The 24,189-nt window shown below is 54.8% G+C and overlaps 9 protein-coding genes across 9 annotated transcripts; 5 read left to right on the forward strand and 4 right to left on the reverse strand.

The window, feature by feature from the left end:
* Window positions 1-102: 102 nt before the first annotated feature.
* On the forward strand, window positions 103-1,881 carry DPI35 (Dpi35p). The gene is made up of 9 exons (XM_076641728.1): window positions 103-280; window positions 343-376; window positions 493-501; window positions 605-704; window positions 795-896; window positions 968-1,063; window positions 1,167-1,229; window positions 1,324-1,489; window positions 1,582-1,881. Exons 1-9 carry the CDS (start codon window positions 204-206, stop codon window positions 1,757-1,759), a joined length of 825 nt encoding a protein of 274 aa, XP_076493777.1. The 5' UTR covers window positions 103-203; the 3' UTR covers window positions 1,760-1,881.
* A 461-nt stretch (window positions 1,882-2,342) lies between these two features.
* On the forward strand, window positions 2,343-4,471 carry BDY24DRAFT_443786 (uncharacterized protein; the record flags this gene model as incomplete). The annotated part of the gene is made up of 10 exons (XM_076644798.1): window positions 2,343-2,449; window positions 2,526-2,605; window positions 2,719-2,855; window positions 2,929-3,197; window positions 3,299-3,358; window positions 3,454-3,610; window positions 3,700-3,835; window positions 3,903-4,013; window positions 4,126-4,230; window positions 4,313-4,471. The coding sequence occupies exons 1-10, from the start codon at window positions 2,368-2,370 to the stop codon at window positions 4,469-4,471; spliced, it is 1,296 nt and encodes a 431-aa protein (XP_076493778.1). The 5' UTR covers window positions 2,343-2,367.
* Window positions 4,472-4,633: 162 nt separating this feature from the next.
* TIM21 (Tim21p) lies at window positions 4,634-6,461 on the forward strand. The gene is made up of 4 exons (XM_076641729.1): window positions 4,634-4,985; window positions 5,216-5,376; window positions 5,492-6,043; window positions 6,203-6,461. The coding sequence occupies exons 1-4, from the start codon at window positions 4,664-4,666 to the stop codon at window positions 6,407-6,409; spliced, it is 1,242 nt and encodes a 413-aa protein (XP_076493779.1). The 5' UTR covers window positions 4,634-4,663; the 3' UTR covers window positions 6,410-6,461.
* A 158-nt stretch (window positions 6,462-6,619) lies between these two features.
* On the reverse strand, window positions 6,620-9,316 carry BDY24DRAFT_398762 (U1 small nuclear ribonucleoprotein 70 kDa). Its single transcript, XM_076641730.1, has 8 exons — window positions 9,079-9,316; window positions 8,678-8,988; window positions 8,502-8,566; window positions 8,257-8,398; window positions 7,902-8,189; window positions 7,721-7,783; window positions 7,391-7,613; window positions 6,620-6,926 (listed from the first exon to the last, which is right to left on the reverse strand). The coding sequence occupies exons 1-8, from the start codon at window positions 9,102-9,104 to the stop codon at window positions 6,734-6,736; spliced, it is 1,311 nt and encodes a 436-aa protein (XP_076493780.1). The 5' UTR covers window positions 9,105-9,316; the 3' UTR covers window positions 6,620-6,733.
* Window positions 9,317-13,494, reverse strand: BDY24DRAFT_398768 (uncharacterized protein). Its single transcript, XM_076641731.1, has 8 exons — window positions 13,036-13,494; window positions 12,820-12,905; window positions 12,328-12,682; window positions 12,184-12,247; window positions 11,923-12,104; window positions 11,722-11,841; window positions 9,885-11,646; window positions 9,317-9,794 (listed from the first exon to the last, which is right to left on the reverse strand). The coding sequence occupies exons 1-8, from the start codon at window positions 13,206-13,208 to the stop codon at window positions 9,729-9,731; spliced, it is 2,808 nt and encodes a 935-aa protein (XP_076493781.1). The 5' UTR covers window positions 13,209-13,494; the 3' UTR covers window positions 9,317-9,728.
* On the reverse strand, window positions 13,458-14,258 carry BDY24DRAFT_398770 (uncharacterized protein). The gene is made up of 3 exons (XM_076641732.1): window positions 14,054-14,258; window positions 13,876-13,935; window positions 13,458-13,779 (listed from the first exon to the last, which is right to left on the reverse strand). The coding sequence occupies exons 1-3, from the start codon at window positions 14,126-14,128 to the stop codon at window positions 13,612-13,614; spliced, it is 303 nt and encodes a 100-aa protein (XP_076493782.1). The 5' UTR covers window positions 14,129-14,258; the 3' UTR covers window positions 13,458-13,611.
* Window positions 14,259-14,273: 15 nt separating this feature from the next.
* On the forward strand, window positions 14,274-16,024 carry MRPL9 (mitochondrial 54S ribosomal protein uL3m MRPL9). Its single transcript, XM_076641733.1, has 5 exons — window positions 14,274-14,614; window positions 14,855-15,125; window positions 15,228-15,288; window positions 15,399-15,510; window positions 15,618-16,024. The coding sequence occupies exons 1-5, from the start codon at window positions 14,306-14,308 to the stop codon at window positions 15,966-15,968; spliced, it is 1,104 nt and encodes a 367-aa protein (XP_076493783.1). The 5' UTR covers window positions 14,274-14,305; the 3' UTR covers window positions 15,969-16,024.
* Window positions 16,025-16,809: 785 nt separating this feature from the next.
* BDY24DRAFT_443792 (uncharacterized protein) lies at window positions 16,810-20,622 on the forward strand. Its single transcript, XM_076644799.1, has 16 exons — window positions 16,810-16,821; window positions 16,917-17,177; window positions 17,277-17,411; window positions 17,509-17,535; window positions 17,608-17,922; window positions 17,995-18,051; window positions 18,129-18,203; window positions 18,261-18,314; window positions 18,384-18,416; window positions 18,485-18,562; window positions 18,640-18,696; window positions 18,767-18,838; window positions 18,912-18,968; window positions 19,048-19,843; window positions 20,031-20,287; window positions 20,378-20,622. The coding sequence occupies exons 2-15, from the start codon at window positions 17,068-17,070 to the stop codon at window positions 20,271-20,273; spliced, it is 2,109 nt and encodes a 702-aa protein (XP_076493784.1). The 5' UTR covers window positions 16,810-16,821; window positions 16,917-17,067; the 3' UTR covers window positions 20,274-20,287; window positions 20,378-20,622.
* Window positions 20,623-20,939: 317 nt separating this feature from the next.
* BDY24DRAFT_170473 (uncharacterized protein) lies at window positions 20,940-24,030 on the reverse strand. Its single transcript, XM_076636247.1, has 10 exons — window positions 23,831-24,030; window positions 23,685-23,750; window positions 23,467-23,583; window positions 23,090-23,377; window positions 22,794-22,992; window positions 22,487-22,680; window positions 21,949-22,400; window positions 21,537-21,809; window positions 21,234-21,431; window positions 20,940-21,112 (listed from the first exon to the last, which is right to left on the reverse strand). The coding sequence occupies exons 1-10, from the start codon at window positions 23,937-23,939 to the stop codon at window positions 20,987-20,989; spliced, it is 2,022 nt and encodes a 673-aa protein (XP_076493785.1). The 5' UTR covers window positions 23,940-24,030; the 3' UTR covers window positions 20,940-20,986.
* Between the last annotated feature and the right edge of the window lie 159 nt (window positions 24,031-24,189).

Raw genomic sequence — 24,189 nt, forward strand, 5'->3', positions numbered from 1 at the left:
TCGGGGTTGGTGGATTTGGATCGAGAGCGAGTGAATGGGTAGGTTTTAGAGGAGGGAGGAGGAGAGGGTGACATGGTTTGTTTAAGGCAGAGGTTCAAGGCAGTTTTTGTTGTGGAGTTGGGTGTGTGTAGTTGCAGTTGTTTTGTTGGAGAAGAAAAGAAAGGAAGAAAAGCAAAGTGAATAGGCACTTTCAAAGAGGGGAGATGAAACGCGGCCGAAGCTCGATTCCGACGTCCATCACCTCTTTCTCCTTCCTTCACTTTTTGCTCTCAATGACCAGGTGAGTCGTAGATCGACGGTATCGGCTCTCATCTAGCTAACCTTCAGTGAAACTCCGGTCAGATCTCGCATCCGACTCGTCCTGTTCGACGCCTTCGTTCGTTCGACCGAAGCTCTCCTCCTCTCCTTCTTCATCCCCCCTTCCCTCTGCGGCCTTTGAGAGCTGATCTGAGCTTGTTTCTGGATTACATCTGGAATCTTCGCGAACCTCAGGATACCCTCGTGAGTCTCTCTTGGAGGTGCTGTGGCGTCGGTCGAGTTGAAGAGGAAGGTCTTTCAATTCGGATCGAGCTCAACCTCCTCCTTCTCCTCCCTCTCTTGCCAGATCACTCCTCGTCTACCAATTCATCGCCAGTATGCTGAAGAAGCTAACAAGCTTGGACTTTGCGTCTCGGACGATGCCGTTCGAAAGGGGTTCAAAGCTAGTGAGTCGATCGAATCAGGGAGGGAAAATGGGCAAACGGCGAGTCCAGCTCGAGGGCTGAACTCGACTCCTCCTCTTTCGTCGCAAACAGCTTCACCTTTGCTCCTTCCAAGAACTCCACCTCTCACAGCGGAGGAATGGTGGTCCGTCAAGATAGAAGTGACCATGCTGGCTGCCGGAGCTGAACCCGAGGGTGCGTCTTTCGACTTCGTGAAGAGATCGCACCAAACGACCCTGATCAGCACCTTTTCTTCCCTCCTCCAGCTCTGAATAAACACCTTCCTGTGCTCGTCGAGAGACTTCTCACCAGGTTCGGCTCTTCAGAAGGGTATCGGGTCTTTGACGACGTCATTCCTACTCGTGAGCCGCATGTCTCCCTGAGTCGACACGTCCCAGTCGTCCTTCTCTCACTCTTCTCTCCCCTTTCTCTCTTACTGACGAAATTGTGCTTCTTCCGAACCAGTCGAAGCCTTCAAAGCTCTCGGAATCAAAACAGCAGTCCTCTCCAACGCCGACAAACGAATTCGTTCGTCTCGTCTCATCCCTCCTCCTCATCCTTCACGCGTCGCCTCTCGTCCCTCGACCTGACCTTCTTTCCCCTTTCCCTTCTCCTCCATCAGTCTCAGTCCTAGACTCTCTCGATATCACACCCCTCCTCACAGCTCCACCGACCCTCAGCGACCTCTGCGGATTCTCCAAACCCGATTCCAACATATTCGATTTCGCCTCGCGGCAAGCGGGAGTCGAGTTGAAGGAAGCTTTGCATATCGGAGACGAGTTGGATGCGTGCGTTTACACTCTTTCACTCTACCTTCACTTCGCGTCTCGATCTCGTCGTACTGACCGCTCTCACTGCGTCTTCTCTCGAACTTGAACAGCGATTTCGGTGGATCGACTCGAGCAGGACTGCATGGGCTGTTGATTAGACGAGAAGGAGAGTTCTCGGACGGTGCGAAGAGAGAGAAGGTAGAGAACTTGGAAGGGGTGAAGGTGGCGAGTCGGTTGGAGGAGTCGGTGAGGTTCGTGGAAGAGTGGAATCGAGACGCGTCGAGTTGAGGTGAAGAGGATTCGATGCGCTCGTTCCTGCCTTCGAGCGATCTGCCGTTCTCAAGCTGTTTGGAAGGAAACTACCTAGCTAGTGCCTGATTGCGATTATCTACAGGCAGAGTATCGGTCGCTCGGCTGGTCGGTCGTATCAACGGAAGTCGTCCTTCTCGGCTCTCCTTCGATCCTTGAGGTCGATCCTCCTTGCCCTCGAGAAGGCTCTTGATGTAGTCTAAGGCTGCAAATTGGAAAGACAGGCGTCACAATGGAGAAGGTCATCAAGGGATGCGCTCAGCTGAATCTGGGGATGGGCCTTGGAGGTCTCTTGATTGGAAGAACGTGAAGCGAGAAGGGAGGAGGAGTCGGAGGGCTGAGAGCAGAGCTCAGACTGATCAGAGGAGGGTGAAATTGAAGAGACTGGCTCGCTGTGTCAGGAACGATGAGCGTCCTCACAAGCTGGAGTTTAGGGAGAGAAGTGTGGAAAAGTTGCTGGAGCTCGTGAGCGTTGGGAAGGGAAGGGAAGGAAGGAGGTCGAAAACGAAAAACGTCGAGCTCACCATTTGGTCGCGTCCCCTCTTCTCGAGCTCCCGCCAACCACATCCTGCCCTTTTCCAAGGAAGATGGATTTCTTCGCGAAGCGCAAGGACGACATAGACGACGACCCATCCGATTTCACTCAAGCTCCTCTCCAGGTTCTCGATGGTGAGACCTCTTTCCCTCTCGCTTCGACTCCCTCCACGCGAGCTCACCTCCCCCTTCCTTCCCTCCCTCTCGTCAGCCTCCCTCCGATGCCCGATCTGCAAGGAATTCTACAAGAACCCAGTCATCACTCCATGCTTTCATTCCTTCTGCTCGAGCGTGCGTATAAGCTCAGTTTTTAGCGACAGCCGCTCCGATCCTTCAGCGAACGAAACTCAAGCTCACCTTTCCTTCCTTCCCCTCCCTCCGCCTCCTTTCCACGCTCTCTTCAGTGCGTCCGCCTCTCCCTGGAAGCTGAAGCAACTGAGAAACGAACTTGTCCCATCTGTGCTACCAAGGTCCCTTCTGAGAAGGAGCTGAGAGCCAACTCGGCTCTGGAGGACGTTGTGGATCGATACAAGGAATCGAGGTGAGCTCAACAACTTACCCTTCCTTCCTTCCTTCCTTCGATGAGCTCATCTCTGCTTCTCACGCTCCCCTAGATCCCTCCTCCTCGAACTCTCCAAACCTCCACCTCCACCTCATTCCTCTCCTCGCAAGAAACACAAACCTACACCTTCCTCGACCATGGTGGGGAGGAAAGAAGGAGGAGTGGCAGCTGGAAGCTCGAGCGAAGGGAGCAGCAGTAGAGCGAACGGAGCGAAGAAGGGATATGCGATTGAGGTTTTGGATGACGATGAGGAGGAGGAGGAGGATGAAGTGGAGATGCAGTCGAGTTCTGGGAATGGGAAAGGGAAGGGGAAAGCTTCCGGTGCGTCGCGTCTCTCTTCGTCTTTCTGGTCCCTTGCGCCGTCCTCGAACTTTTGAAGCTGACCGCTTTGGGCCCAACCCTCTGCACTCTTGCTCGGACAGCTCGAGCCAAGGGTCTCGCTACATGTCCAATATGCGATCAGGTCGTTCCAGAGGATACCAGTGAGCCCACCCTCTTCTCTTCGGACCCGATCGTTTTCGACGCGTCGCTCTCGGACTCACACACCCCCCCTTCTCATCCTTCTTCCGCCCCTCAGTCAATGCTCACATCGACTCGAACTGCAAGAAGCACCTCTCTGCTCCTTCCAAACCCAAATCCGACTCGTGGAACGGACTCTTCGGGTCGAGTAGTTCGACGACGAAGAAGAAGGTCGGGGTTGGAGTTTCTGGACCTTCGAAGAACGGTGCTACCAAGTGAGTATTTCCCGTTTTCTTCAAGTCAAAGTAGAACTCGAGTGTCTAGGTTCGATGCTGATCTCTTCGCCGACCTCCTTCCTTCCCAGATCAACCTCAACCTCAACCTCAACCTCAACCTCAACCCAAAAAGAGCCGTCCATCGTTCCTCCTCCCGTCGTCGTCCGTCTCTCTCGACCCAACTACAACCTCCTCTCCGAAAAACAACTCAGATCCAAACTCGCGGTAAGTACCCACCCTCCTCCTCATCCCTTCCTCTTTTGCTGACCTCTTCTCTTGGCCTCGGTCGCAGGAATTCGGCCTCCCAACGACGGGGAACAAAGTCGTGCTCGAGGCTCGACATCGACAGTGGATCCTGCTCTTCAACTCCAACCTCGACAGCTCGCATCCTTCCAAGGAGTCGGTGAGTTTCCATCTTGAAATTGCTGAGAAAGAGAGAGAGAGAGAGAGAGAGAGAGAGAGAGAGCGCTGACCCTCTCGAATCGCGTTCGTTTGGGTGGTGTTCGTTCGTGCAGGAGCTTCGTTCCGAACTGAGGAAATGGGACGCTGAGAAGGAAAGGGAGCTGAAAGCGAAGAAGAAGAGAGCCGAGAAGGATCCGATCAGTAATCAGACGTATCAGGTCAGTTCTCTCTACTCATAACATCGGAGGCGAGAGTCGCGACGCTGACTGGTCTCGTTTCGTTTTTTTCTCGTCGAGGCAGAAAGTGCACGAATCCGAGTTCGCCTCGCTTGAGAGGCAGGTCAGGGAGAGGATGGCTGCTGCTGCTGCTGGTTCTTCTTCGAAGAAGAAGAGGAAGGTTGTTGCGGTTGAGGACGAGGACGAGGAGGACGGAGGGACGAAGGAGGAAGGGAGGTCTTAGTCCGACGCGTCCCTTTTTTTTTCTGCACGTTCGGTTGTTTTGTACGATGTATCAATTGCCTTCTCCACAAACTCTTCTCTATATCAGAAGATCAAGAATTCAGCGAGGGTAAAAATCCCCGATCCAGGCGATCTTCGAAGCTCAACCTCCTCCCCTTCTTTTCACCTTCAACCATCACCTCCTCCAAGCCAAATGTCCCTCCGTCCCTCCCCTCGCCCGCTCCTCCTCCTCTTCTCCGGCCCTCGTCGTGCCTTCTCCTGTTCCCCTTCAACCTTCAAAACTCCTTCTTCTTCTTCCACGGGTCCAACCCTCCGAGCAGGTCCTTCCCTTCGAGCCGGTCCTTCCCTGTCGAACACTCCTCCTTCCGACACCTCAGGCGACGGGTTCGGAGCGAGAGATCATGCGGGTCCGTTCCCTATGGGATCCAAGAACCTGGATCAGACGATTGTGTTTAGGGGGACGGGAGGAGGGAGGAAGAGGGCGAAGTGGGGCGAGTTGACCGTGGGTGGGAAAGGTGAGCTTTGGAGGTTCTTCTGTCTTTTCCTTTCTTTTTCCTCGTTGTGTTCTCGAAGTCAGATTATTGGGATCTATTTCGAGTATCTTCTGGGATTGCGACCAAATTCTGGGCAAGCTTGGACGAGGAGATTGGATTCGAAGGAAGGAAAAGGTCAAACGGATTCGTCGAAGCTGACCTTTTCCTTCCTTCCTTCCTTCCTCCTTCCCTTCCCCTTTCCTTCTTACCAGTCGCTCGAGCATCAGCCAAAACCGGGAATTTCGCCGTTGTCGCTTTCGGAGGAGCTCTGCTGTTCATCATCACCGTCTCGGTTTCGACGGAACTCTTCTCTCCCAACAGTCCGACGGTCATCTTCAACAAGGCCGTCGACCGTCTGAAGAAGAACGAGGATGTACGTCTCTCGTCTTTCCTTCGCTTCCTTTCACTTTCCCTTTCTTGTAACTGAAACCAACTCTCTTTCTCTTACCATTCGTTCTTTGTTTCCATCAATCGTCGTGTCGTTACAGCTCAAACTCTACCTCCTCCCTCCCTTCGCGTACCACCCTCCTCACTCCTCCTCCTCCAACACCTCCCTCTCCTCCACGAACCGTTCCAACCGAGCCCGTCTCTCCTCGATCCCTTCCAAAATAACCACCAACCCTTCCACAGGAATCGAAACCCACTCGTTCGTGTTCATCATCGAAGGCGCTCACCCTGGAGACGCGCGTTCGCCCACGGGCTGGTGGGGGTCCTTCAGGGATTCGACGACCAACAGGGTGCAGAGCGGTTGGAACGAGACGATGGATGTTTGGGATGACCTGGCGGAGGAAGGGTGGGTGATCAAGAGGGAGAAGGTGAAGGAAGGGTGGGAGAACGTGTTTGGGAGTGAGAAGGTTGCAGAGGAGAAGAGGAAGGAGGAGAGCGGGAGCGGGAGAGGGAGCAGTTTCTTTGGTGGGTTGTTTGGGATCAAGAGTGAGAACGGAGGAGCTACTGGTGGAGGACTGAGTGGGCTGGGAAGGAGACACGTTCCCGAGTTGGGCACGTACACTACGGGGGAGGTGCAGGTCGTTTGTGAGAAGGTGAGCAGCCCTCTCTTTCGTCTTTCCTTTCCTCGCTCTTCTTTTCCTCTCCCTTCCCTTCTCTTCCACATTACAATCCTTCCATCTTCAACTCTCTCCAAAGCTGACTCTCCCTCGTCCTCCCTCTTCCTCCCTCTTCCTCGTCGTCGCCTCGCCCAGAACCCCCAAACCGGGATCCTCGACCTCAAATCCCTCCAAGTCTTCGTCCCCTCGGCCTCAACCCGGAACGCGTACAAGTTCCACGTCCCCGTCGTCGATCCAGCAGCAGCTGGGAAGGGATGGTTCGCTACAGCGAAGGGGTGGTTCGAAGCTGCTCCTCCTGTGGAGGGAGGAGCGGAAGGAGGGGAGGTCGCGTCGACGAAGTAGAGCGGGGATTGACGCGGGACGGGAACGAGATCTCTATGTTGTTTTGTTTGCTGCTGGATAGACTCTCTGTCTCTCTCTCTCTCGTCTCTTTTTTTTCTCTCTCTCGCTCTCTCTCACTGCAAGTCCTCCTCCTCCTTCCTCTTGGTATCTCCTTTGAACGATCAGGCCTCTCTCTCTCTCTCTCTTTCCCTCAAAACCCAACCCCCCCAAGAAAACCGAACGCGGTAAGATCGAAGGGAAAAAAAACAAAAAAAGCATGAAGATCTTTCTCCGTTCCCGCTCCCGCTCGCTCTCGACTCAAAAAGAAAAAAGGATCCTCTCAGTCTAATACCTAGGCCTCTTCGCATCCCCTCCACCGTACCCAGCGGCTCCAGCGGCTCCTCCATCGAAATCCCGCTTGTACCCTCCTCCTCCTCCTCCTGGAGGTCCCTGGTCTTGCGACGGTCCCGAGGGAGGAGGAGGAGGTGCGTTGAACGAGCCTTGCTGGTAGCCGATCCCTCCGCCTGGTCCTCCGCCCCTGTGTGAGGTAGGAAACGAAACGAGGAGAGAGAAGAAACGATGAAAACGATGAAAAGAGGTGTGAGTTTCGAAGAAGGGGAGAGGAGGAAAGAGAGAGAGTGGGATACTTTGGACGCGAGAAGAGCGAGAGAGGAAGGGAAGGGATTGAGAAGGGTGGGAAGGGAGACGATAGAGACGAGGGAAAGGAGACTAGGAACCGGGAAGAAGCATGAGGCTTCCCGGCTGAGAAGGATGTACTCGAAGACGCCTCGACATCGGACGCGACGCGACGCAGAAAAAGAAGGCAAGGTTTGTGAGGCTTGTTCTCTTCTGGTCGGTCGGTCGGTCGTGCTCTGCCTCCTCCTTTCGACACGTATCAAAGCGAGCTCTCCTCTCCATGGTTCGTCGTCCGTGTGGGGGTTGGCGAGATGGGGAGTGAAAGAAAGGAAGGGGAAGGAAAGAAAGGAAGAAACGGGGACGTACCTCGGCGCACCTCCAAACCCACCTCTCGACCCGCCTCGATCCCCACCGTACCCCGAGTCCCCTCCTCGAGGTTGGAACCCTCCTCGATCTCCTCCGTAACCTCCTCGGTCTCCACCAGAGAACCCTCCTCCTCGGTCGCCTCCTCCGTAGCCTCCTCGATCTCCTCCAAACCCTCCTCCTCCTCCGCCTCGGTCGTTGAAGCCTCCTCGGAATCCTCCTCCACCTGTGAAGAGGGAAAGAAGGAAAGGAAAGGGAGAGGAGGAGGTTAGCGAAGGAAGGGGAACGAAAGAGGGGAGGGAAAGGGAAAGAGAGCAAGCTTGAACGACGAACCGAATCCTCCTCCTCCTCCTCGATCTCCACCACCTCCGTTGAACCCTCCTCGGAATCCACCACCTGAACAAAACCCCACAAAGAGCCTCAGTCAGCTCTCCCATCTCCCTCTCCGACTCCAACCCAACCGAACCCGACCCAAACCGAAAACGAAACGAAAACGAAACGAAACGAGACTCACCCATCCCTCCTCCTCCTCCTCGATCCCCTCCTCCACTAAACCCACCTCTGAACCCACCCCTGAACCCACCTCTGAACCCTCCTCCCCTAGGCATGAACCCTCCTCCTCCTCCACCGCCACCCATCATCCCAAACGCAGGCGCCGGAGCTTCCACGATCGGTTTGGGTTTCCCTCCCAATCCTCCTCCGAGACGAGCTGGTTTCCAGCCCTTGACGGTTCGGCCTCGCTCGACGTCGACGCGGATGTTCTTGGAGAGGATGGGAATGTTTTCGGCGTCTTTGTAGGCGGCTGAGAAAAGGGGGTTGAAGGTCAGTGAGGGAGGGAAAGGAAGGAAGGAGAAGAGAAGGGAGCTGACCTTTCATGTCTCGTTCTCGTTCGTAAACGACGAAAGCGTAGCCTCTCGAGTGTCCCTTCTTGTCCCGGACGATCCGAACTCGTTCGATGGCGCCGTACATTTCGAACTCGCGTCGGACGTCGACTTCGGTGGCTTTTTTGGACTGTTCGACGGGGAAGGGAAGGGAAGGGAAGGAAAAGGTCAGCGACGAGTGAGCTCGAACGAACGAACGAAACCTTGGAAGGGGAAATGTTTGGGAAACGTACGAGACGAGAGATGAAGAGCGTCTTGTAAGGATCTCCTACGGCTTCAGGGTCTTCTGAGGGTTTGTCTATCAACGATTCCAACGCAAAACGGCGAAAGAAAGAAAGAAAGGAACAAAGGTCAGCTCAGCTCGGTCGTTCTCCTTCTCCTTCCCTTCCCATCTTCCACCTCTACTGACAGTTAGCCTCCCCCTTCTTCCCCTCCTCCTTCCTCTTCTGTCTCTCCTCCTTCCTAATCTTCCTCTTCTCCTCCTCGCACAACGTGAACGCTCCCTTCTTCTCCCCTTTGACCTCTCCTTCCTCCCCTTCCTCCTCTCCTTCCTCCTCTCCTCCAGCCTCGATCCTCTTCTCCTCCTTCGCAGCAGCTTCCGCTTTGAGCTGAGCAAAGATGGATCCGACTCCGGTCAAATTGAGGCGATGGGTGACGTTGGGGTTGGGTCCGATCGGAGGAGCGTGGATTAACGGAGGACGAGGGGCAAAGAGTTTGAATCTGAACAAGAGAAGAAGAGTAAGGGGAGGGATTAGTATATACGTAGAGGTACAGCTTAGGAGAAGAGAGAGAGAGAGGAGGAATACAAACAGTTGGGGTGGGAGGAGATGGGTCATCTTGAAAGGATGGAAGGAAGGAGGAGAAGGAGAAGGAGACGATGGGAGTTTGGCGTTTCTCTGCGAAGCGAGACAAGAGGAAGGCGTGTTTCCGTTTCGACGTTTCTAATACATTTCTCTGTTCTTCGAGTCCTTCCGTGGGCGAACAGCGAGAAAGGAGCGTGAGTTGATATAACAGCGAATGCGTAAAGAAGAAAAAGAAAAGCGAAAGCGAGCGAGTTGAAGGGAAAAGGGAAGGGAGCGAGCGTGAAAGCAAAAGAGGAAAAGGAGATGGACCGAACGCTCAGCGACGACGAGGGATGATTGATTAGGTTAGTTTATGGAAGGGTGGAGGAAGGGGATGAAAAAGCAAGGAAGGTATCGAAGGAGAGAGACAGATGGGATTGGATTGGGGAGGATGCGTGGCGATGAGCGACGAGAGAAAAATGAGAGTTGAGAGTTGGAGCGAGACCGGTCGAGGAAACGAAACCGAGCGAGATGGTGAGAGAGGAGAAGATGCGTAGGTGATGAGAGGTATGTATGCAGAATACGTAGAGACCAGAGTGGGGTTTGGGTAAGCAAGGAAAAGGGGAATTGGGGGCATGGGGAGGGAGAAGGGAGAGAGAGAGAGACGCGTCCCGTCGTTTAGAGTCCCAGCTTGAAGACGTGGACTTCGAGGTCCAGCCATCCACCTCCTACTCGGACCATCACCTGATATCGCAAGAAGGCAAAGAGAGAGAACGAAAGGAGTCAGAAAAAGAGCGAACGAAACAAAAACTCTTCGACGCGTCTCAAACTCACCTTCCGAACCTTCGTCAACTCCCCTCCCGCCGCCTTACTCCCCCTGTTCAACTCCAGCAACCTACAGCTCATCACCCTTCTCACTCCTCCTCCACCTAGGAAAGCGTACTGAGCCGTATTCGCCTCGGGGCTCTCAGCCTGGAGCTTTCCCTTCGGAATGGGGTCGATCCTCTCGACATGAAGTCCATTCGGAACTCCGTTGACGATCCTAGCGATCTCGACGTCGAGAGGGTTCGTCTTGTCGGGTCGGTACTTGGAGGGAGCTTCACCTGAGGGAGTAGCGGCTCCGGCTCGAGAGGAAGCGCCTGCTCGGGAGGAGGGTCGAGACGCGGAGGCGGGAGTGCTGGGGTTGGAGTTGGAGTTGGAGATACGAGGACGAGTTGGAGTAGTGGGTTGCGGAGAAGAGACGTCTCCTCGGTAGGAGGAAGGTGGAGATCGAGGATTGTTGGATCCGGAGGGTGAAGGGTTGGTCGATGCTGGGGAACCTCCTCGAATGGTGGTAGCGGAGACTCGACCTCGAGAGGGAGGTGTGACGGAGGAGGAGGGAGGTTTGGCTGGGGTGTAGAAAGACGATCGGATGGCCCTGTCTCGAATTTGAAGGTCGGGAGTTTGAGATCGATCGAGGGAGCGAGGAGAGTTGAAGCGGGTGGGAGTGGTGGGAGGGGAGGACGTGTTTGGGTTCGGCGAAGGGACGCGACGGAACTGGGAGGGAGATCCGTTGACCGAAGGAGAGAGGGAAGCTTCTGATGCTGGGTAGACTGAAAGGCTGGGGACCTGGGTGAGGGAGAGACTGTTGCTCTTCGAGTGCGACCGAGGCGACGACGACGAGTTTCCGAGCGGCGTTGGCGTGTGAGCTCGCTGCATCATCGAAGTCGGGATGTCGTCCTCCTCTCCGTCCGTGCTGAGTCGTGCTCGAGATGGCTGTCTCCGAGGAATCCTGCTGGGAGTCGTTGGTCGAGCTGATGGCCGATACGTCGCACTCCCTGAGCCGAAGTCGGAAAGCGTGGGCGAAACTGCTCTCGTCGGCGACAGAGTCCCTCCTGGCCCTCCTCCTCCTGAGATCGATCGCATATTGGCCATCGAAGTTCGACGAGGGAGACCTGTTCGATGTCCTGAAGGAGTCGAGGGTTCTGAAGGAGTGGGAGGAGGGAGGTCGGGAACTTTGGGCGACGAGTTCCACCGAGGTTTGGCGACTCGCATGACAGACGGCGAGATCTGATCCTGAGTCGACGTCGAAGCGGAAGCTCCAAAGAAGTCTGATCGAGGAGTGGAAAGAGCTGGCGAAGCCGACGAGTTCCGAGGTTTGGTGGAGCTGAACTTCGACGCGAAGTAGCCTGTCGACGACGGTGGCCTCCCGTTCGAAGAAGGCGACTCCTTCGGTGTCCTAGCAGCTCTTGCTCCACCTCCAGCTCCTGATCCTCTCATCGTCATTTTTCCAAACATCCCTTGAAGCGGCGACATCGACCTCGAAAACGTCGACGCGACGGACGATCTTCGACTCTTGGTTGGAGTTTCCGAGGGAGGAGTTTGAAGTTGCTGAGATCCCTGGATGAGAGTGTACTTGGATCCTCCTACCGACGAGCCTCCTTCACTGGGAGGTGGAGAAGCGAGAGGAGCGCCGGGACGACTGAGGTCGCTCGAGGATCCGGAGGAGACGAGAGGACGAGGGAGTCGTTGTTGAACGTGAGGAGATTCTCGTGTGAGAATCCAGAGGTGTGCTGAGGTGAGCTCCATTCCTAGCCGGTTAAGTTTTTCCGAGAGACTGCAGTGAATAAAAGATCGAAAAGACGTCAGCACAGAAAAAAGGGAGAGGGGAGGAAGACGCGTCCAAACTCACCTCCTCCACCTCGCAAGCATCGTCGAATGCCTCAACAAAACCTCTCCGTTCCTAGTCACCCTCTCCCTCACTCCCTTGTCTAAGATGGATAGCACACGTTCAACACTCGGATAGTAGTACCTTCGAAGACAAAACCAAGGCAATATCAGCGTTCCGTGCTTCGTTCCTTCGACGCGATCGTCCGGTCGAGAAAGAACTCACTTCTTCTTCGCCTCGAAGGATTTCAAGACCGTCTCGAAGCTCGACAGAGTCAGGCCACCTCGAAACTCTCCGCTTGGTACTCCCCAGCTGCTTGGAGGCGAGGTAGAGAGGATCCGGGAGGATCCAGGGGAGGAAGACGAGGTCGGAGGATTCTGAAGACGACGGACTTGATGGATCAGATCCTGTTCGAAACAAAGAAAGAGACGAGTAAGCGTGACGAGTTTTGAGTAGAGGTCCAAAAGAGAGTAAGCTTCGACGTACATAGCACTGCGAGACGACTTTCTCGAGACTCTCCATCATGTCCTCAGCTTGAGCAGCGGCCGTTCTGAACGAACGCGATCTTCCTCAGGTCAGCTCCCAGCTCTGGCAGCAGATTCCCATCGAACCTTCAGATCGTAGACTCACCTGAACACAACCAACCATCTATCCTCCTTCAACTCTTCCTTCACGACCTCTACCTCCTTCACGACCTCCTCCCATTCCTCCTCGACTTCCTCCCACCGCTCTCGCACCTCCTCCGTCTCGTCCTCCGACAGAGCTCCGATCAATTGAGTGAGTTGTTGTTGAATGGCAGGTACGAGAGAAGATACTTCTTCGAGGTTGGTGTTGAGGAGAATGAGGAGGTCGTCGATCTGAAGGGGAGGCGGAGGAGGTATTGATGTTGACGTTGAAGAGGAGTTGGGAGGAAGACCGGAGGGAGGAGGAGTGGGGAGGGAAGACGCTGAGGTTAGAGTGTTTGAGTGACGAAGCTCTTGGAGCTCTGTAGTATGAAGACGATAACGAGGAGAGTATGGGAGAAGGGGCAGTCAGCCCAGAGCTCCAAGAAGGAGAGGCAGAACAGAAGAAGCGGGCGAGGGACGATCAAAGGGAGGGGAGAGCAAGAGAGGTCGAACTGACCGTAGACCTTTGTCCTAATCTTCGACATCTGAGCTTCCATCTGGCAGATAGCTTGCAGCACTGCTGAAGGGTTCTCGGGGCTCAATCTGGTTGAAGAAGAGGGAGGTGAAGGAAGAGGGAAGGGAGGGAGGGAACGTGTTTGTTTCATCAGCTCGACTCCCTTTGATCTTCTCTCCGTCCTTCTTTCTGCTGCAAATTTCGACGAGACCGACTCACATCTGAGCTATAGAAGGTGAAGTCTTTCCTCCTTCAAGGAGAGGCTCGGGGCGACCTTTCTGGGTCGAGGAGGGAGGGAGAGGCAGAACGGAGGGAGGAGGTGAGGTCGAAGTTTGGGAGGGAGGAGAAGGAACGACGACCTGCGACGAGTTGGAGAGGGGAAGGGAATCCATACAGGCGGCCAGGCGAGACGAGGAGGTTCAGAGCAGACCAGAGAGAAGGAGAGGGTTTGTCGACGGAGGAAAAAGAGGGAGAAGGGAGAGGACGAAGATGGTGTGGGTGTCGAGGTCAACTCGAGGAGGAGTGGAAGCGTCCCAGCTTCAAGGATCGTCATGGAGAGGCAAACCTTCAATTGAACGCTTCCGAGCTATAATCAGCCTTGCTAGGTCATGATCACGATGAGAAGTGAAAAAGTCATGACAAGCGTGCAAAAGAAAAGCAAAAACGAGAGAACGGACGACGACCACGACGTACAACCTCAACCTCTCCTCCCTCTCTCCCTCCCTCCTTCAGCCAGCTCCTTCGAAACAAATACAAACTAAGAGATCCCAGCGCAGCTCCTTCCATGCCTGCGACCTAGTTCTCCGAGATGAGATGAGCTGGGACCGTCCCTGGAGGTGCGATTCCGTTCTCGATGTCCCTCGCAGTCTTCCTGGCGAGAGCTTTGGATTCTCGAAGTAGACGCTTCGCTTTTCGTTCGGGAGTTTCCATTCGAGCTTCCTGTTCAGCGAGCTTCTTCTTGTACTGTGGGATCAAAGAGGAGGCGTAAGAGGTCAGGAAGTGGGACGTGAGGGACGGGAGGGAGAGGGAAGGAGGAGGAGGAAGAGGAGGAGGACGTACGGCTTCACTCAGCTCCATTCGCTCCTTGTGGATCTGAGTCATTCCGAACGTTGTTGTGACCTGGAAGAGGAGCGAAGGGATTCATGATGAGTATTGGAGTCGTTCCTTGGGCTCTGAAGGTCGAGATCGAAGGGGAAGAGTGGACGAGAAGGAAGGAGAAGGAAGAGAGAGAGCTCACCGCGAGACCGACGCAACCAAAGACGACCACGGCCTGGATCTTATCGAAGAGCCATGCTACTCTTGTTGAAGCCATAGAGGAGAGTGTGTCTACGAGATCGATAAGGGAAAAGGAAAGGATTTGTTGGTGGAGAAGATGGACGTTTGTGGTTTGAGCTCTCCCTCTCCTCCAAAGAGAGAGCGTCTCTTTTTCGTTTAGACCTTCCTCTCTCCTTCCCCTCAACGACCAGCACCCCTCCTCCTCCCTTCGGCCATGTCTCTTCGTGTAGCAGTAGCTTCGACATCTCGTCTACCTTCCCTCGCCCTCTCTTCCTCCGCTCCTTCCCTTTCTCGGTTCTATCGTCGTGGTCCCCTCGCGAGTCCTCACGTCGGACGACCAACGGATCGACCTTTCACTCCCACCGCCTACAAACCCATCTACAACCCAGCCGTCGACAATCCTCCAGCAACTCCTCTCAAGTGGACGCCGCAGTCGAGACGAGCAGGTGTGATTGGAGTCAAGAAGGGGATGACAACGCTCTACGATGGAAACGGGAGGGCGATTCCAGTAACCATCGTTCAGGTCAGTCGGAGGGAAGAGGAGGAGGGAAGGAGAAGGGAGCTCGGAAGCTGACCTTTCTACGACTCTTCACCACCTTTTGAACTCTTCTATCACGCCCTATACCTTGCTCTCCGTCAACTCTTCAACTTCTCGCTTCAAAAAATCCCCCTTCTCGCCTTCCTCTCCTCCCTCGACTCTCAAACGCTTCCTCCTTCCTCCCTCCTCGTTCTCCTCCCTTCCCTCCTCTTCCCACTCCCTCAGGTCAAAGAATGTCAAGTCCTTTACGTCTCCAAACTCCATCCCGCTCACAACGGTTTCCCCGACCACCACTACATCGCCATCGGAGCCCTGAACCGTCGAAAGTACGAGATCAACCCCAAAGTCCGTCAACGCTTAGGTCTCGCTCCGACGAGGAAGACCAAACCCTACAAGACGACGGCTTCGATGCTGGGACACTACAACAGGTTGGGACTGGTGCCGAAGAAGAAGGTTATCGAGTTCAAGATCACGCCCGATGCCTTGCTGCCTATTGGTGAGTTCAAAGGAGAGAGAAGAAGAGGAAGGGAAGGAGGAGGTCGAGCTCGAGCTCACTTTTCGTTTCGTCCCTCTCTCCTCCTCTCCTTCGTCCATGCAGGATCGGAATTCTCAGTGTGTCACTTCGTGCCAGGGCAGATGGTTGATCTCAAGGGAACCTCGTTCGTCCAATTTCCATCCCTCTCTTCGCTTCTTCGTTTGGAACTCGCGTTCGAGATCAAAGCTCACCTCACCTTCCCTCCTCCTTCGTCCTGTTCTTCCTGCTCTGTAGGAAGGGAAAGGGAACCGCCGGAGTCATGAAGCGACACGGGTTCAGCGGAGGAACCATGTCTCACGGTAACTCGAAAGCTCATCGAAGTGCAGGTTCGACCGGTATGAACCAGGTTCGTCGCTTTCTCTTCCTCTCTTCCTCCCTCCTCCCACCTCAACCCCACCTCCCTTTCTTCCTCTCACTCACATTCCATTTCCTTGTCTCTCTTTCCCTCTCCAGGATCCCGGACGAGTTCTCCCAGGAAAGAAGATGTCCGGTCGAATGGGATGCAGATCCTCGTCGACTCCCAACACCATCGTCCAACGAATCGACACCACCCTCAACCTCCTCTACCTTCGTGGTCCCGTCCCAGGTCCCAAGGGATCCTACGTCAAGATCTCGGATGCTCTCAAGGGAGTCGTTCTCCTGGCCCAGAAGAACGCGAAGAAGGGAATCGCGGAGGACAAAGTTCTGGGAGAGCACATCTTGACGCTGCCTTTCCCGATGGGGGATATGAACATGGCCAAGACGCTGCCGGTGGTGGTGGATGCGGCGACGGGGAAGGTGAAGAGTGGGTTTGCCAACTTTTAGTTTAGCGGGTTGAGGAGCGGGAGGGAGGAGTTCTGCGATGAGCTTTTTTCTTCTTCTTTCTTTTCGGTTCGACGGGAGGGCGTTTGGAGAGCGAAAAGAAAGAGGGATGGAGGCTCGGTACGTCCTTCTTGCTTTGGAGTTTCAGAGGGTGGGACTTCAGAGGGCAGAAAGATCTCTCGCGTCGCTCGTTCTTGTTTTGCGACCGGCGACGCGTCGCCTTGGTTTCTTATTTTCCTTTCCCTCAGATGCTTCTCGTCCACCGCTTCTTCTTCGAAGGTTCCAGTAAATAATTATGAGTCAGTACAGTCTTTAACCTCAAGAGCGTGATACCTACCTGTCGGCGAGTCGATTCAGAGCGGTGAGCGAAGTCGACGGCGCTTCAACCGTCTCCTGCCTGACGCCTCTTCCTTCTCCGTGAACCCCAGAAACACCCGCTTTCTGGAAGAAAGCTTCCCCGTGTATACAGGTCATCGTTGGCAAAATTTGATTCCGCACTTTCTCGTTCCTGGGAACCGAAACGAGGTGAGACCTGGACGTCCTTCAGCTTTTTTCTCCTTCAGCCCTGCCTCCCATCTGACTTTCGCCTGGAGCTTCCCATGCAGATATGGCAACTTCTGACCAAGGCTCCCACCTCTCCAATCAGGGCGCTGGTCCATGGAAGCTCTCTGTGGGTGAGCTCGATCGCTCGAAAAAAAAAAGGATCGAACCGAACCTTCGCTTCAGCCCTCCCCCGAATGGGCCGACGCCTCTTGAGACTGACTCGAAGCGCTGTCCTCTGGGTCTTGGAATTTGAAGATGGAGCACTGCTACTCTTCTTCCCTGTGCAAGATCCTATGCAGAACTACCAGAAGCTGTGAGTCTATCGATGGAGATGTGAACAACGACCGACGCGTCGAGGGGAAATTCGGACGCGAAACCTGACGTTCGCTTCCCTTGTTCGGTTCCAAGTTTGACTCCACGATACGGAGCATTTCATCTCGCCAAGTCCCCTCCCCTTCCTATGAAGCTTTGAGCGACCTTTGAATCGGTTCTTCCCTTTTTCGTCCCTTGACCAAACCCTTCCTCCACCCACCATCTCTCCTTTCCTCCCTTCCTCAACATGAGCGTCTCTTGCAATACGTTTTCGGCTTCAGCTGTCTCTACTGCCTTTGCCTTCACCACCAGCACTCTCTTCACGACAACTACCCAACTTACGGAGGTGGTCACTTTGTACGCCTCTTTCCTTCTTTTCTTTCTTTCTCTCCTTCCCTCTCAACCTCGTGTTGACTTCTTTCTTTCTGTCAACGCTTTCCTCCTTGATAAAACCAGCAACACCACCACCACAGTCGATGCTACGTGCCAGGACTCCTCCGACGGCCAGTACTGTGGTTTCCGACTCAATTGCGTTCCTTACGACCCCACCACCTGCACTCCATACTTCGAAGGTCCTGCGAAATCTGTTTGGTGCGCATCTCTCCTTCTTAAAGCTTTTGCCTTCGCTGTAAATCCATCCATTCGCCCCTCTGACGACCAGTCCCTTCTGTCTCCTCTTTCGATAAAGTTGCGCCGGCCGTCAAGTTCAGCTAGTGTGCGTTTTTCTTTCCTCTCGATGCTCTCGAGCATGTGCTAACCGGGTTCTGCTTCGCTTTCTTCTCTACAGCGAATCTACTTGCGAATCAGGAGCGGAAACGTGCGCCGACCCCGTCGAGACGTACAAGTTTGTTGACTTGGACAACGTACTCAGGAACGCGGTGGTCTCCTTCGTTACGAACGTCGTAACCTTCCCAGTCACCAACACCGTCAGCGCGACTCTCACCCTCCCCACTGCCACAATTACCGAGAGCTCGCCCGTCAGCGTTGTGTTCGTGACTCCCGCTCCCGTCTGCACGACCTTCGAGTCTTCCTCTCTCCCCATCTCTACCACGAGCTCAGCAATCCCAACTTCGACCTCGACCTTCATCACATCGACTACATCGTACGTCCTTTCGACTCTCGTATCGCTTGCTTTTCGACTCGAGCTGATCCGAGCGCTTCGTTCTCGAAACAGAGCTCTTCCGACGACCACCTCCTCCTCGACCACGTCTTCGACCAGTATCTCGTCTACGTGAGCCCTTAATCCTTCCCTGGCATCTCCAAGCAACACAGGAGCTGAACATCTTTCGCTGTTTGTTTCTCTCAAAGGACCAGCTCGTCGTCGTCGTCGTCGTCTTCCTCCTCGTCTTCTTCTTCTTCTTCTTCTTCTTCGACATCTTCTGAGTGAGCTTCCTACTCTGTTTTCCCTTCTTCTCCCTCCTCTGACAAACTCTTGAACAGGACTTCTTCTTCAACTAGCTCGTCGTCGTCTTCGTCGTCTACGTCTTCGTCTGAGTGAGCTCACGTCTCTCCCTCTCTTTCCCTTTCCTTTGCTCTCGCTGATGCCTACAAAATCTCAACCAGGACCTCTTCCTCGACCAGCTCCTCAGCGACTTCGTGAGAGCATCATTCGCCCTGCTCCCCTTCTCTCGTCCCTCGCTGACTTTTGTCCTCTTTTCGAACAGAACGAGCGTCACTTCTTCGATTTCCTCTTCTTCGGTGCCAACTTCAACGTCCTCATCCTCAGTACCAACTTCGACCTCGTCAGTCCTTCTCAACTTCTTCCTCAGAGCTCTCGAGGTCACCCATGCTGACGATGACCCCCCGTTCTTCGTTTCAGGATCTCTTCGACGACCAGCAGCTCTCCCCTCACTTCGACGACCTCGACGACCTCGACGTGAGTTTTCTTCTCTCGCCCATCTCCACGGCACCGAGCTGACGGAATAAAACTTGATTCAATTGCTCAGCAGCTCCGAGGTGACCTCATCAGCCATCACTAGCAGTGTTCCCATCGCAACCTCTTCCGAGGTCGTCTCGTCGTGAGTTTCTTTCGACGCGTCGTCCTTCAAATCGCCGAAGCTCACCGAACTCTCCTTCCCTTTCTTTCTACAGCACGGTCGAAACTACCTCAATCTCTGAATCCGCTACTCCGTCATCGATTGCGCCAAGGTTCGCTTCCTACATCCTCGTTCTCTTCGTCCGAGCGTTGAATCGTTTTTGACGCGACTCGACCTTCCTTCCTTTCCAGCTCGAGTGAAGCCGCTATAACCTCAGTCATCTCTACCTCCGCTACACCCACCATTTCCGAGACGGTTTCGGAGTCAGCCTCCGTGATCCCTCTCGTCGTACCTATCGTCTCAGCCTCGGAAATCGTCTCCCTCGCGGCGGTCGCTACCACATCGGCGGCTGCACCATCCCTCGTCCTCGTCACGTCCGCTTCGGAGGTCGTCTCTCAAGTCCTCGTTACTCAGTCGGATTCCCAAATTGTCACGTCGGCTCAAACCCTCTCGACTCCCGTCACTCTCACTTCCACCGTCCTTCCCTCCGAGACTCCCACCTCCGTCTCCGTTGTCTCCTCCCTCGTCCTCTCTACCGACTCAGCCTCCTCGGTCTTCTCCTCCCTTGTCGTCACCTCCATCCCTATCACAACCTCCTCTCCCTCCGAGGTCGCGTCGTCCTCCTCAGCATCAGCCAGCGCCAGTGTCATCGTCGCCGCCGGAAATGTCAACACGGCTTCGAGCCTCTCCAGGGGAGAAACCGCCGGAGTTGCGGTTGGATCCATCGTCGGAGGAGTCGTAGCGATCACTTTGGGAGTCCTCATTGCGAAGGGAGTCATCCTGGGAGCGTTGACGGGAATCGGAGTGGGAGCCGCTGCTGGAGCTGCTGGAGCTGCTGGTGCGGCGGGAGGAGCTGCTGCTGGTGCTGGAGCGGCTGGAGCTGGTGCTGGAGGAGCGACTGGAGGAACTGCCGGAGGAACTGCTGGGGGAGCAGGAGGAACGGGAGCTGGAGCTGGAAACGCTGGAGTTCAGATGGGAACGGCCGCTGTGAGTTGTTCTTTCTCTCTCTCTCTCTCTCTCTCTCTCTCTCTCTCTCTCTCTCTCTCTCTCTCTCTCTCTCTCTCTCTCTCTCTCTCTCTGTCTCTTCCTCATCTCCTCCCATCTCTCTTTCTTTCTATCTTCGTACTCGCATAGTTGACTCCTGTTATTCTTTTCCTCTACTTCTTTCCTACAGACCGCCAACGCAGCAACCGCGACAGGAGCGGCCCAAAGTGCCAACGCTGCCGTCTTCACCCCAGCCGGGTCAGGTGCAGGTGCAGGTTTCGGAGGAGGTTCAGCAGCAGCAGCGGCCGTCCCTGCAGCGCTGGGAGGAGCAGCTGTCGGAGGAGCAGCAGGTACGGCGTGGGGAACGGGAGCGCCGCCTCGAGGGTGGGATGAGGAACAAGGACCTTTCACTGATAGGGCTGCTGCGAGATAATCTGGAAGGAAAGGGTGAGTCAGTTTTCTCGTTTTGTGATTGTGAGAGCGCGGGAAGATCGCTCGTTGAGCTGACTTTTCGTTTCTTGACGCGTCGTTTCCCAGTCCTTCGTCGTCGTCGGCGTCTCTTCTTTCTTTCTTGTTCTTCTTTTCGGCTCTCTTCTTTTTTCATCTTGGGTATTCGGGTTGTCTATAATACATTACACGGACACGTTTTCGGGCTTTGCTTTTCGCACTTCGTTCTTTCTTCTCGTCCTCGACGCGTTTCACTTTTGCTTTCGCTTCCTCCTCTCGCTTTGTTACTCATAGAAGCCATATCTTCACACGCACATAGACTCTTAATTTCGAAGTGGTACTTGTTCAACGGACTGTTTGTTCTGACTATGGTGGAGGAGGCTTCGCGAGGCGAGGGAGAGAAGAGAAAGATTCAGGGGAGCGAGAACGCGTTGGTCTCCTCTCCGGTCCTCCTGAGTACACGTTCAAGGGATGGCGACTAAAACAAGATGTAGTCTTCTCTCGCAGAACGCTCAACTCCACTTTGTACTCGCAGTAAGAAGAAGTGGGGGCGAGCAACGGCAAAAGACCGTCGCGTCTGACTCTCCCTCTGCTCTCCCCACTTCTCTCTCCTTCTCCCTTCCCACCCTCTCCTCAACCCAGATCTCGTAAAGCAAAGAAGCACAATATCATCACCATCACCCTTAAAATCTAGCAACTCTACGGCACCCTCCCCCCAGCACCAGGCGACGCCGGCCCTGCACTCGCACTCGTCGCTCCAGGCAACCCCGCCACCCCACCCGTCGTGTTCTTCCTCGCCGTCAGTAGCGATTGGAAGAAGTTGTGCTGTAGTACGTGGTGAGCGAAGCGAACGAGAAAAAAAGAAAAGGAAGAGAAACGAGGTCAGCGTTTGGTCGTTCGAGTTCTTCCTTCGAACACGAGCACCGAAAGGAGAGAAACGACGTACGAGCGCCTCGGTCGAAGGAGGAGGTTGACCTGCTCCTCCCGGTGCCACCCCCGCTGCTGCTGATCCTGAAGGAGCGGCGGACGATGGGAACGCTGCTGAGCCTGAGAGGCTTGGGGAGGTGAGCGGGGAGGGCAGGGTTGGAGAGGAGTAGGAGTAGTCTCGAGAGGAGGAGGAGAGGGAAGGGCGGGTGGTGGGGTCCTGTTGTTGGAGCGAAGGAACGAGCGATAGGAAGAAGGTCAGGGTTCCTTCGCTCGAAGAACGAAGAGAAAAGAAGGAGGAGGGGAGACGCGTCTCAGAACTCACCCTCGAACTCTTCGACGACAGACCCTCCATCTCCGCCATCGCCTTCTCCACCCCGGGCATACTGAGTCCTCCGCTCCCCATAGGTCCTACGACTCCTACTAGACGCTCCAGTTCCCCTCCTCCCGTCGAAGACGAGGTTGACGTGGACGTTGAGGCTGGGTTCCTGAACGACTGCCTCGGATCTCGTTTGGGATCGTTCTGGATCGCAGCGTACTCTTTGGCGAGGAAGGTTTGATCAAGGAGAGTCGTGATCATTCGGGCTGAGGGGTCTTGCTGCGAAAGACGAACGAATGAACGAACGAACGGAAAGGAAACGAAACGACGCGTCAGTTTCTCGTTTCGTTCCCTTCTCGCCTCAGAACACCCCCAAACCAGCCCAAACACAAACGAAACCAGCACCACAATCACTCACCAAAACATCCTCCCCCATCTCCGGCACAACGCCAGCCCATAGATCCTCCACATCTTCCTCCTCCTCATCGTCCACGACCCCTTCTCCCTCCTGCCCTCCGCCTTTCTCGACCCTCCACCTCCTCACACTCACCTCCCAAGCGCTCGTCACCCGTTCAGGCTCGAACCCTTCCCTCAGCACCATGATCTTCCCCCACGAGTCCCATCCGGAGGGAACGAGGACCTGATCGCGGTCGAGGACGTTGGCGCGGTGAGGGAAGGGGAAACGCGTTGAACTTGAGCTGATGGAGGGAATGGGAGCGAGAGAGGTTGAGGTTGTAGGTGAGCTGGGGTTGTTGGAGGAGGAAAGGATGGGTGGTGGTGGTGGAGAGAAGATGCGATGAAGGAGGTAGGTTCTCAAGAGGGAGAAGGTGGAAGGGTTGGCGAGGGAGGTGTAGAAGAGGGAGGCGCCGTCTGATTCCAAAGAACAACGAAAAAAATCAGCTCGTTCCTCTAACTCCCCCAGATAGATAGGAAACAATGCAGAACCCTACACTCACGCATCAACCCTACAAGCCTCAGAACCTGCCCTATCCAGTCCGTTCGTTCCTCCCACCCTCCTCCTTTCCCTCCTCCTCCTCCTCCTGCTCCCTTCGACCCTCCTCCAGCAGCAGGTCCCCCAAAGCCTAGCTCTTCAGCAACGAGATCGATCTGATCGGCTTTGGTGCAGACGATGGTGATGGGGACTCCGTACCTACAGCGTCGAACAGAAAACAAAGAGTCAGGGAAAGGCAGAGGGAGAAGGTGCGAGCTCACATCAAGCTCAACTTCGAAGTTCGAAAAACGAGAGAGAGAGACTGGACTCACGGATTCCTCGTCAGCGTCCCAGGACCTAAGGGCAGGACTTCGTTGCTGTTGGGGTTGTAGGTCGCACTCGCTGTTGCTGGTGATGGTGTCGAAGGGAGGGGAACGAGCTGTTTGGTTGGAGAGCTGTTTCCTCCCAGAGACGGCGAGGACATGACGGCTGGAGGAGGTGGTTCGTTGTAGTGCTGGAGGTGATATTGCACTAGCAATCAACAAACGAAAAGCAACGAAGAAGTTGTCAGTGAGCAAAACGGAATGGAACAACAACAAAAAAGAGGAAGCGAAACGACGGGACGTACATCTCTCCCTCCCCTCCTCCCCTTCGACCTCCCTGCTCACTCGCTTACTCCACTCCTCCACCCACTCCAACCAGCCTAAAAGCTGAACGATCATCGTCGCAGGCTTGGTCCAGTCCAGGACGATTAAAATCGAAGTGTCGGCTAGGACTGAGCTCGGCGAGCTCGAAGGGCTCGAAGTCGAAGCTGTTGTCGGCGGAGGAGGAGGTTGCGAAAGCGAGAGCGGCAGGAGTTGGAGCAACGAAGGATGCGAGGAAGGAGGGGTGTAGATCGATAAGGGGGGGAGGGTCTCTGGTAGAAGATTCGGACGCAAATTGCAGGTCAGCAACGAAAGGAAGGAAGGACAGAGGAGGGAGAGAGCAGAGCAAGACGGCACACACCTTCATCCCCTTCGTCTCGAACATCAACCCATTCGTAGCCTGTAGCGAGATCCAGGCGAGGTGGGTTCGAATCCGAGCCGGCCTGCTTAACGGTTGAAGGGAGAGCGATAGGTTCCACTGAACCAGAACGAACGACCAAAGGAGAAAAGAAGGAGCGTGTCAGCTTCAACTCTCCTTCCCTCCTCCTTCTCTCGCTTGTTCGAAGCTCAAAGACTCACCAAGAGAAGACCTGGATCCTTTCAGAATATGACTCAGCAAAGTAGATTTACCCGTTTGGGGTTCACCTGCAACCAATCCAATCATATCAGCTTGACACGCCAGCCAGCGGAAGGAGAACGAACGAGAGGCGTGAAGTCGAGCTCACCTAGAACGATGAGGTTCTTCTTCGAAACCGAGGAAGAAGTCCGTCCCGAAACGCTGTTCAGGATCTCATCCCAGAGGTTGGGTGGGGAGGTCGTAGAGGAAGAGGCCATCCAAAGAGGGAAGAGGGAAAGGGAGGGAGGAGATGGTTGAGGGGAGGAGAGGAGGAGGTCGGTGCGTTTCGAACGAGGTGAAGGTAGCGTCTCGTTCTTTCTTTTTTTCGTTTTCGTCGAAAGAAAGCAAAGAAAAGAAGGGGAAGAGAATCATGCATTTGGTGGTGGTGGTGGTGTGGGGTTGCTGTAGATTACGAGAGAAGAACGAAAGCAAAAGAACAAGAAAGAGAGAGCGCAAGAAACCAAACGA

The sequence above is a fragment of the Mrakia frigida genome, assembly GCF_051309035.1.
Source record: "Mrakia frigida strain ATCC 22029 unplaced genomic scaffold BDY24scaffold_31, whole genome shotgun sequence".
Lineage (NCBI taxonomy): Eukaryota > Fungi > Basidiomycota > Tremellomycetes > Cystofilobasidiales > Mrakiaceae > Mrakia > Mrakia frigida.

What these genes read in the sequence shown, in the direction of transcription:
- DPI35 (XM_076641728.1), top strand. Translation starts at nt 204, where the DNA reads ATGAAACGCGGCCGAAGCTCGATTCCGACGTCCATCACCTCTTTCTCC. An exon ending in TTTTTGCTCTCAATGACCAG is followed by an intron (nt 281 to 342) that starts GTGAGTCGTAGA and finishes AACTCCGGTCAG; the next exon opens with ATCTCGCATCCGACTCGTCC. An exon ending in ATCGGAGACGAGTTGGATGC is followed by an intron (nt 1,490 to 1,581) that starts GTGCGTTTACAC and finishes GAACTTGAACAG; the next exon opens with CGATTTCGGTGGATCGACTC.
- TIM21 (XM_076641729.1), top strand. Translation starts at nt 4,664, where the DNA reads ATGTCCCTCCGTCCCTCCCCTCGCCCGCTCCTCCTCCTCTTCTCCGGC. An exon ending in GTTGACCGTGGGTGGGAAAG is followed by an intron (nt 4,986 to 5,215) that starts GTGAGCTTTGGA and finishes CCTTCTTACCAG; the next exon opens with TCGCTCGAGCATCAGCCAAA. An exon ending in GTCTGAAGAAGAACGAGGAT is followed by an intron (nt 5,377 to 5,491) that starts GTACGTCTCTCG and finishes GTGTCGTTACAG; the next exon opens with CTCAAACTCTACCTCCTCCC.
- BDY24DRAFT_398762 (XM_076641730.1), bottom strand. Translation starts at nt 9,104, where the DNA reads ATGACCCATCTCCTCCCACCCCAACT. An exon ending in CATCTCCTCCCACCCCAACT is followed by an intron (nt 8,989 to 9,078) that starts GTTTGTATTCCT and finishes TCTCTTGTTCAG; the next exon opens with ATTCAAACTCTTTGCCCCTC. An exon ending in AGGAGGAGGAGGAGGATTCG is followed by an intron (nt 7,614 to 7,720) that starts GTTCGTCGTTCA and finishes CCCTCTTCACAG; the next exon opens with GTGGAGGAGGATTCCGAGGA.
- BDY24DRAFT_398768 (XM_076641731.1), bottom strand. Translation starts at nt 13,208, where the DNA reads ATGGATTCCCTTCCCCTCTCCAACTCGTCGCAGGTCGTCGTTCCTTCT. An exon ending in TCACCTTCTATAGCTCAGAT is followed by an intron (nt 12,906 to 13,035) that starts GTGAGTCGGTCT and finishes TTCTTCAACCAG; the next exon opens with ATTGAGCCCCGAGAACCCTT. An exon ending in GATTAGGACAAAGGTCTACG is followed by an intron (nt 12,683 to 12,819) that starts GTCAGTTCGACC and finishes TTCATACTACAG; the next exon opens with AGCTCCAAGAGCTTCGTCAC.
- BDY24DRAFT_398770 (XM_076641732.1), bottom strand. Translation starts at nt 14,128, where the DNA reads ATGGCTTCAACAAGAGTAGCATGGCTCTTCGATAAGATCCAGGCCGTG. An exon ending in TTGGTTGCGTCGGTCTCGCG is followed by an intron (nt 13,936 to 14,053) that starts GTGAGCTCTCTC and finishes CTCCTCTTCCAG; the next exon opens with GTCACAACAACGTTCGGAAT. An exon ending in GAATGGAGCTGAGTGAAGCC is followed by an intron (nt 13,780 to 13,875) that starts GTACGTCCTCCT and finishes TTGATCCCACAG; the next exon opens with TACAAGAAGAAGCTCGCTGA.
- MRPL9 (XM_076641733.1), top strand. Translation starts at nt 14,306, where the DNA reads ATGTCTCTTCGTGTAGCAGTAGCTTCGACATCTCGTCTACCTTCCCTC. An exon ending in CGATGCCTTGCTGCCTATTG is followed by an intron (nt 15,126 to 15,227) that starts GTGAGTTCAAAG and finishes TCGTCCATGCAG; the next exon opens with GATCGGAATTCTCAGTGTGT. An exon ending in GTTCGACCGGTATGAACCAG is followed by an intron (nt 15,511 to 15,617) that starts GTTCGTCGCTTT and finishes TTCCCTCTCCAG; the next exon opens with GATCCCGGACGAGTTCTCCC.
- BDY24DRAFT_443792 (XM_076644799.1), top strand. Translation starts at nt 17,068, where the DNA reads ATGAGCGTCTCTTGCAATACGTTTTCGGCTTCAGCTGTCTCTACTGCC. An exon ending in ACCAGCTCCTCAGCGACTTC is followed by an intron (nt 18,417 to 18,484) that starts GTGAGAGCATCA and finishes CTTTTCGAACAG; the next exon opens with AACGAGCGTCACTTCTTCGA. An exon ending in CCGTCATCGATTGCGCCAAG is followed by an intron (nt 18,969 to 19,047) that starts GTTCGCTTCCTA and finishes CTTCCTTTCCAG; the next exon opens with CTCGAGTGAAGCCGCTATAA.
- BDY24DRAFT_170473 (XM_076636247.1), bottom strand. Translation starts at nt 23,939, where the DNA reads ATGGCCTCTTCCTCTACGACCTCCCCACCCAACCTCTGGGATGAGATC. An exon ending in AGGATCCAGGTCTTCTCTTG is followed by an intron (nt 23,584 to 23,684) that starts GTGAGTCTTTGA and finishes GTTCTGGTTCAG; the next exon opens with TGGAACCTATCGCTCTCCCT. An exon ending in AGATGGGGGAGGATGTTTTG is followed by an intron (nt 21,810 to 21,948) that starts GTGAGTGATTGT and finishes CGTCTTTCGCAG; the next exon opens with CAAGACCCCTCAGCCCGAAT.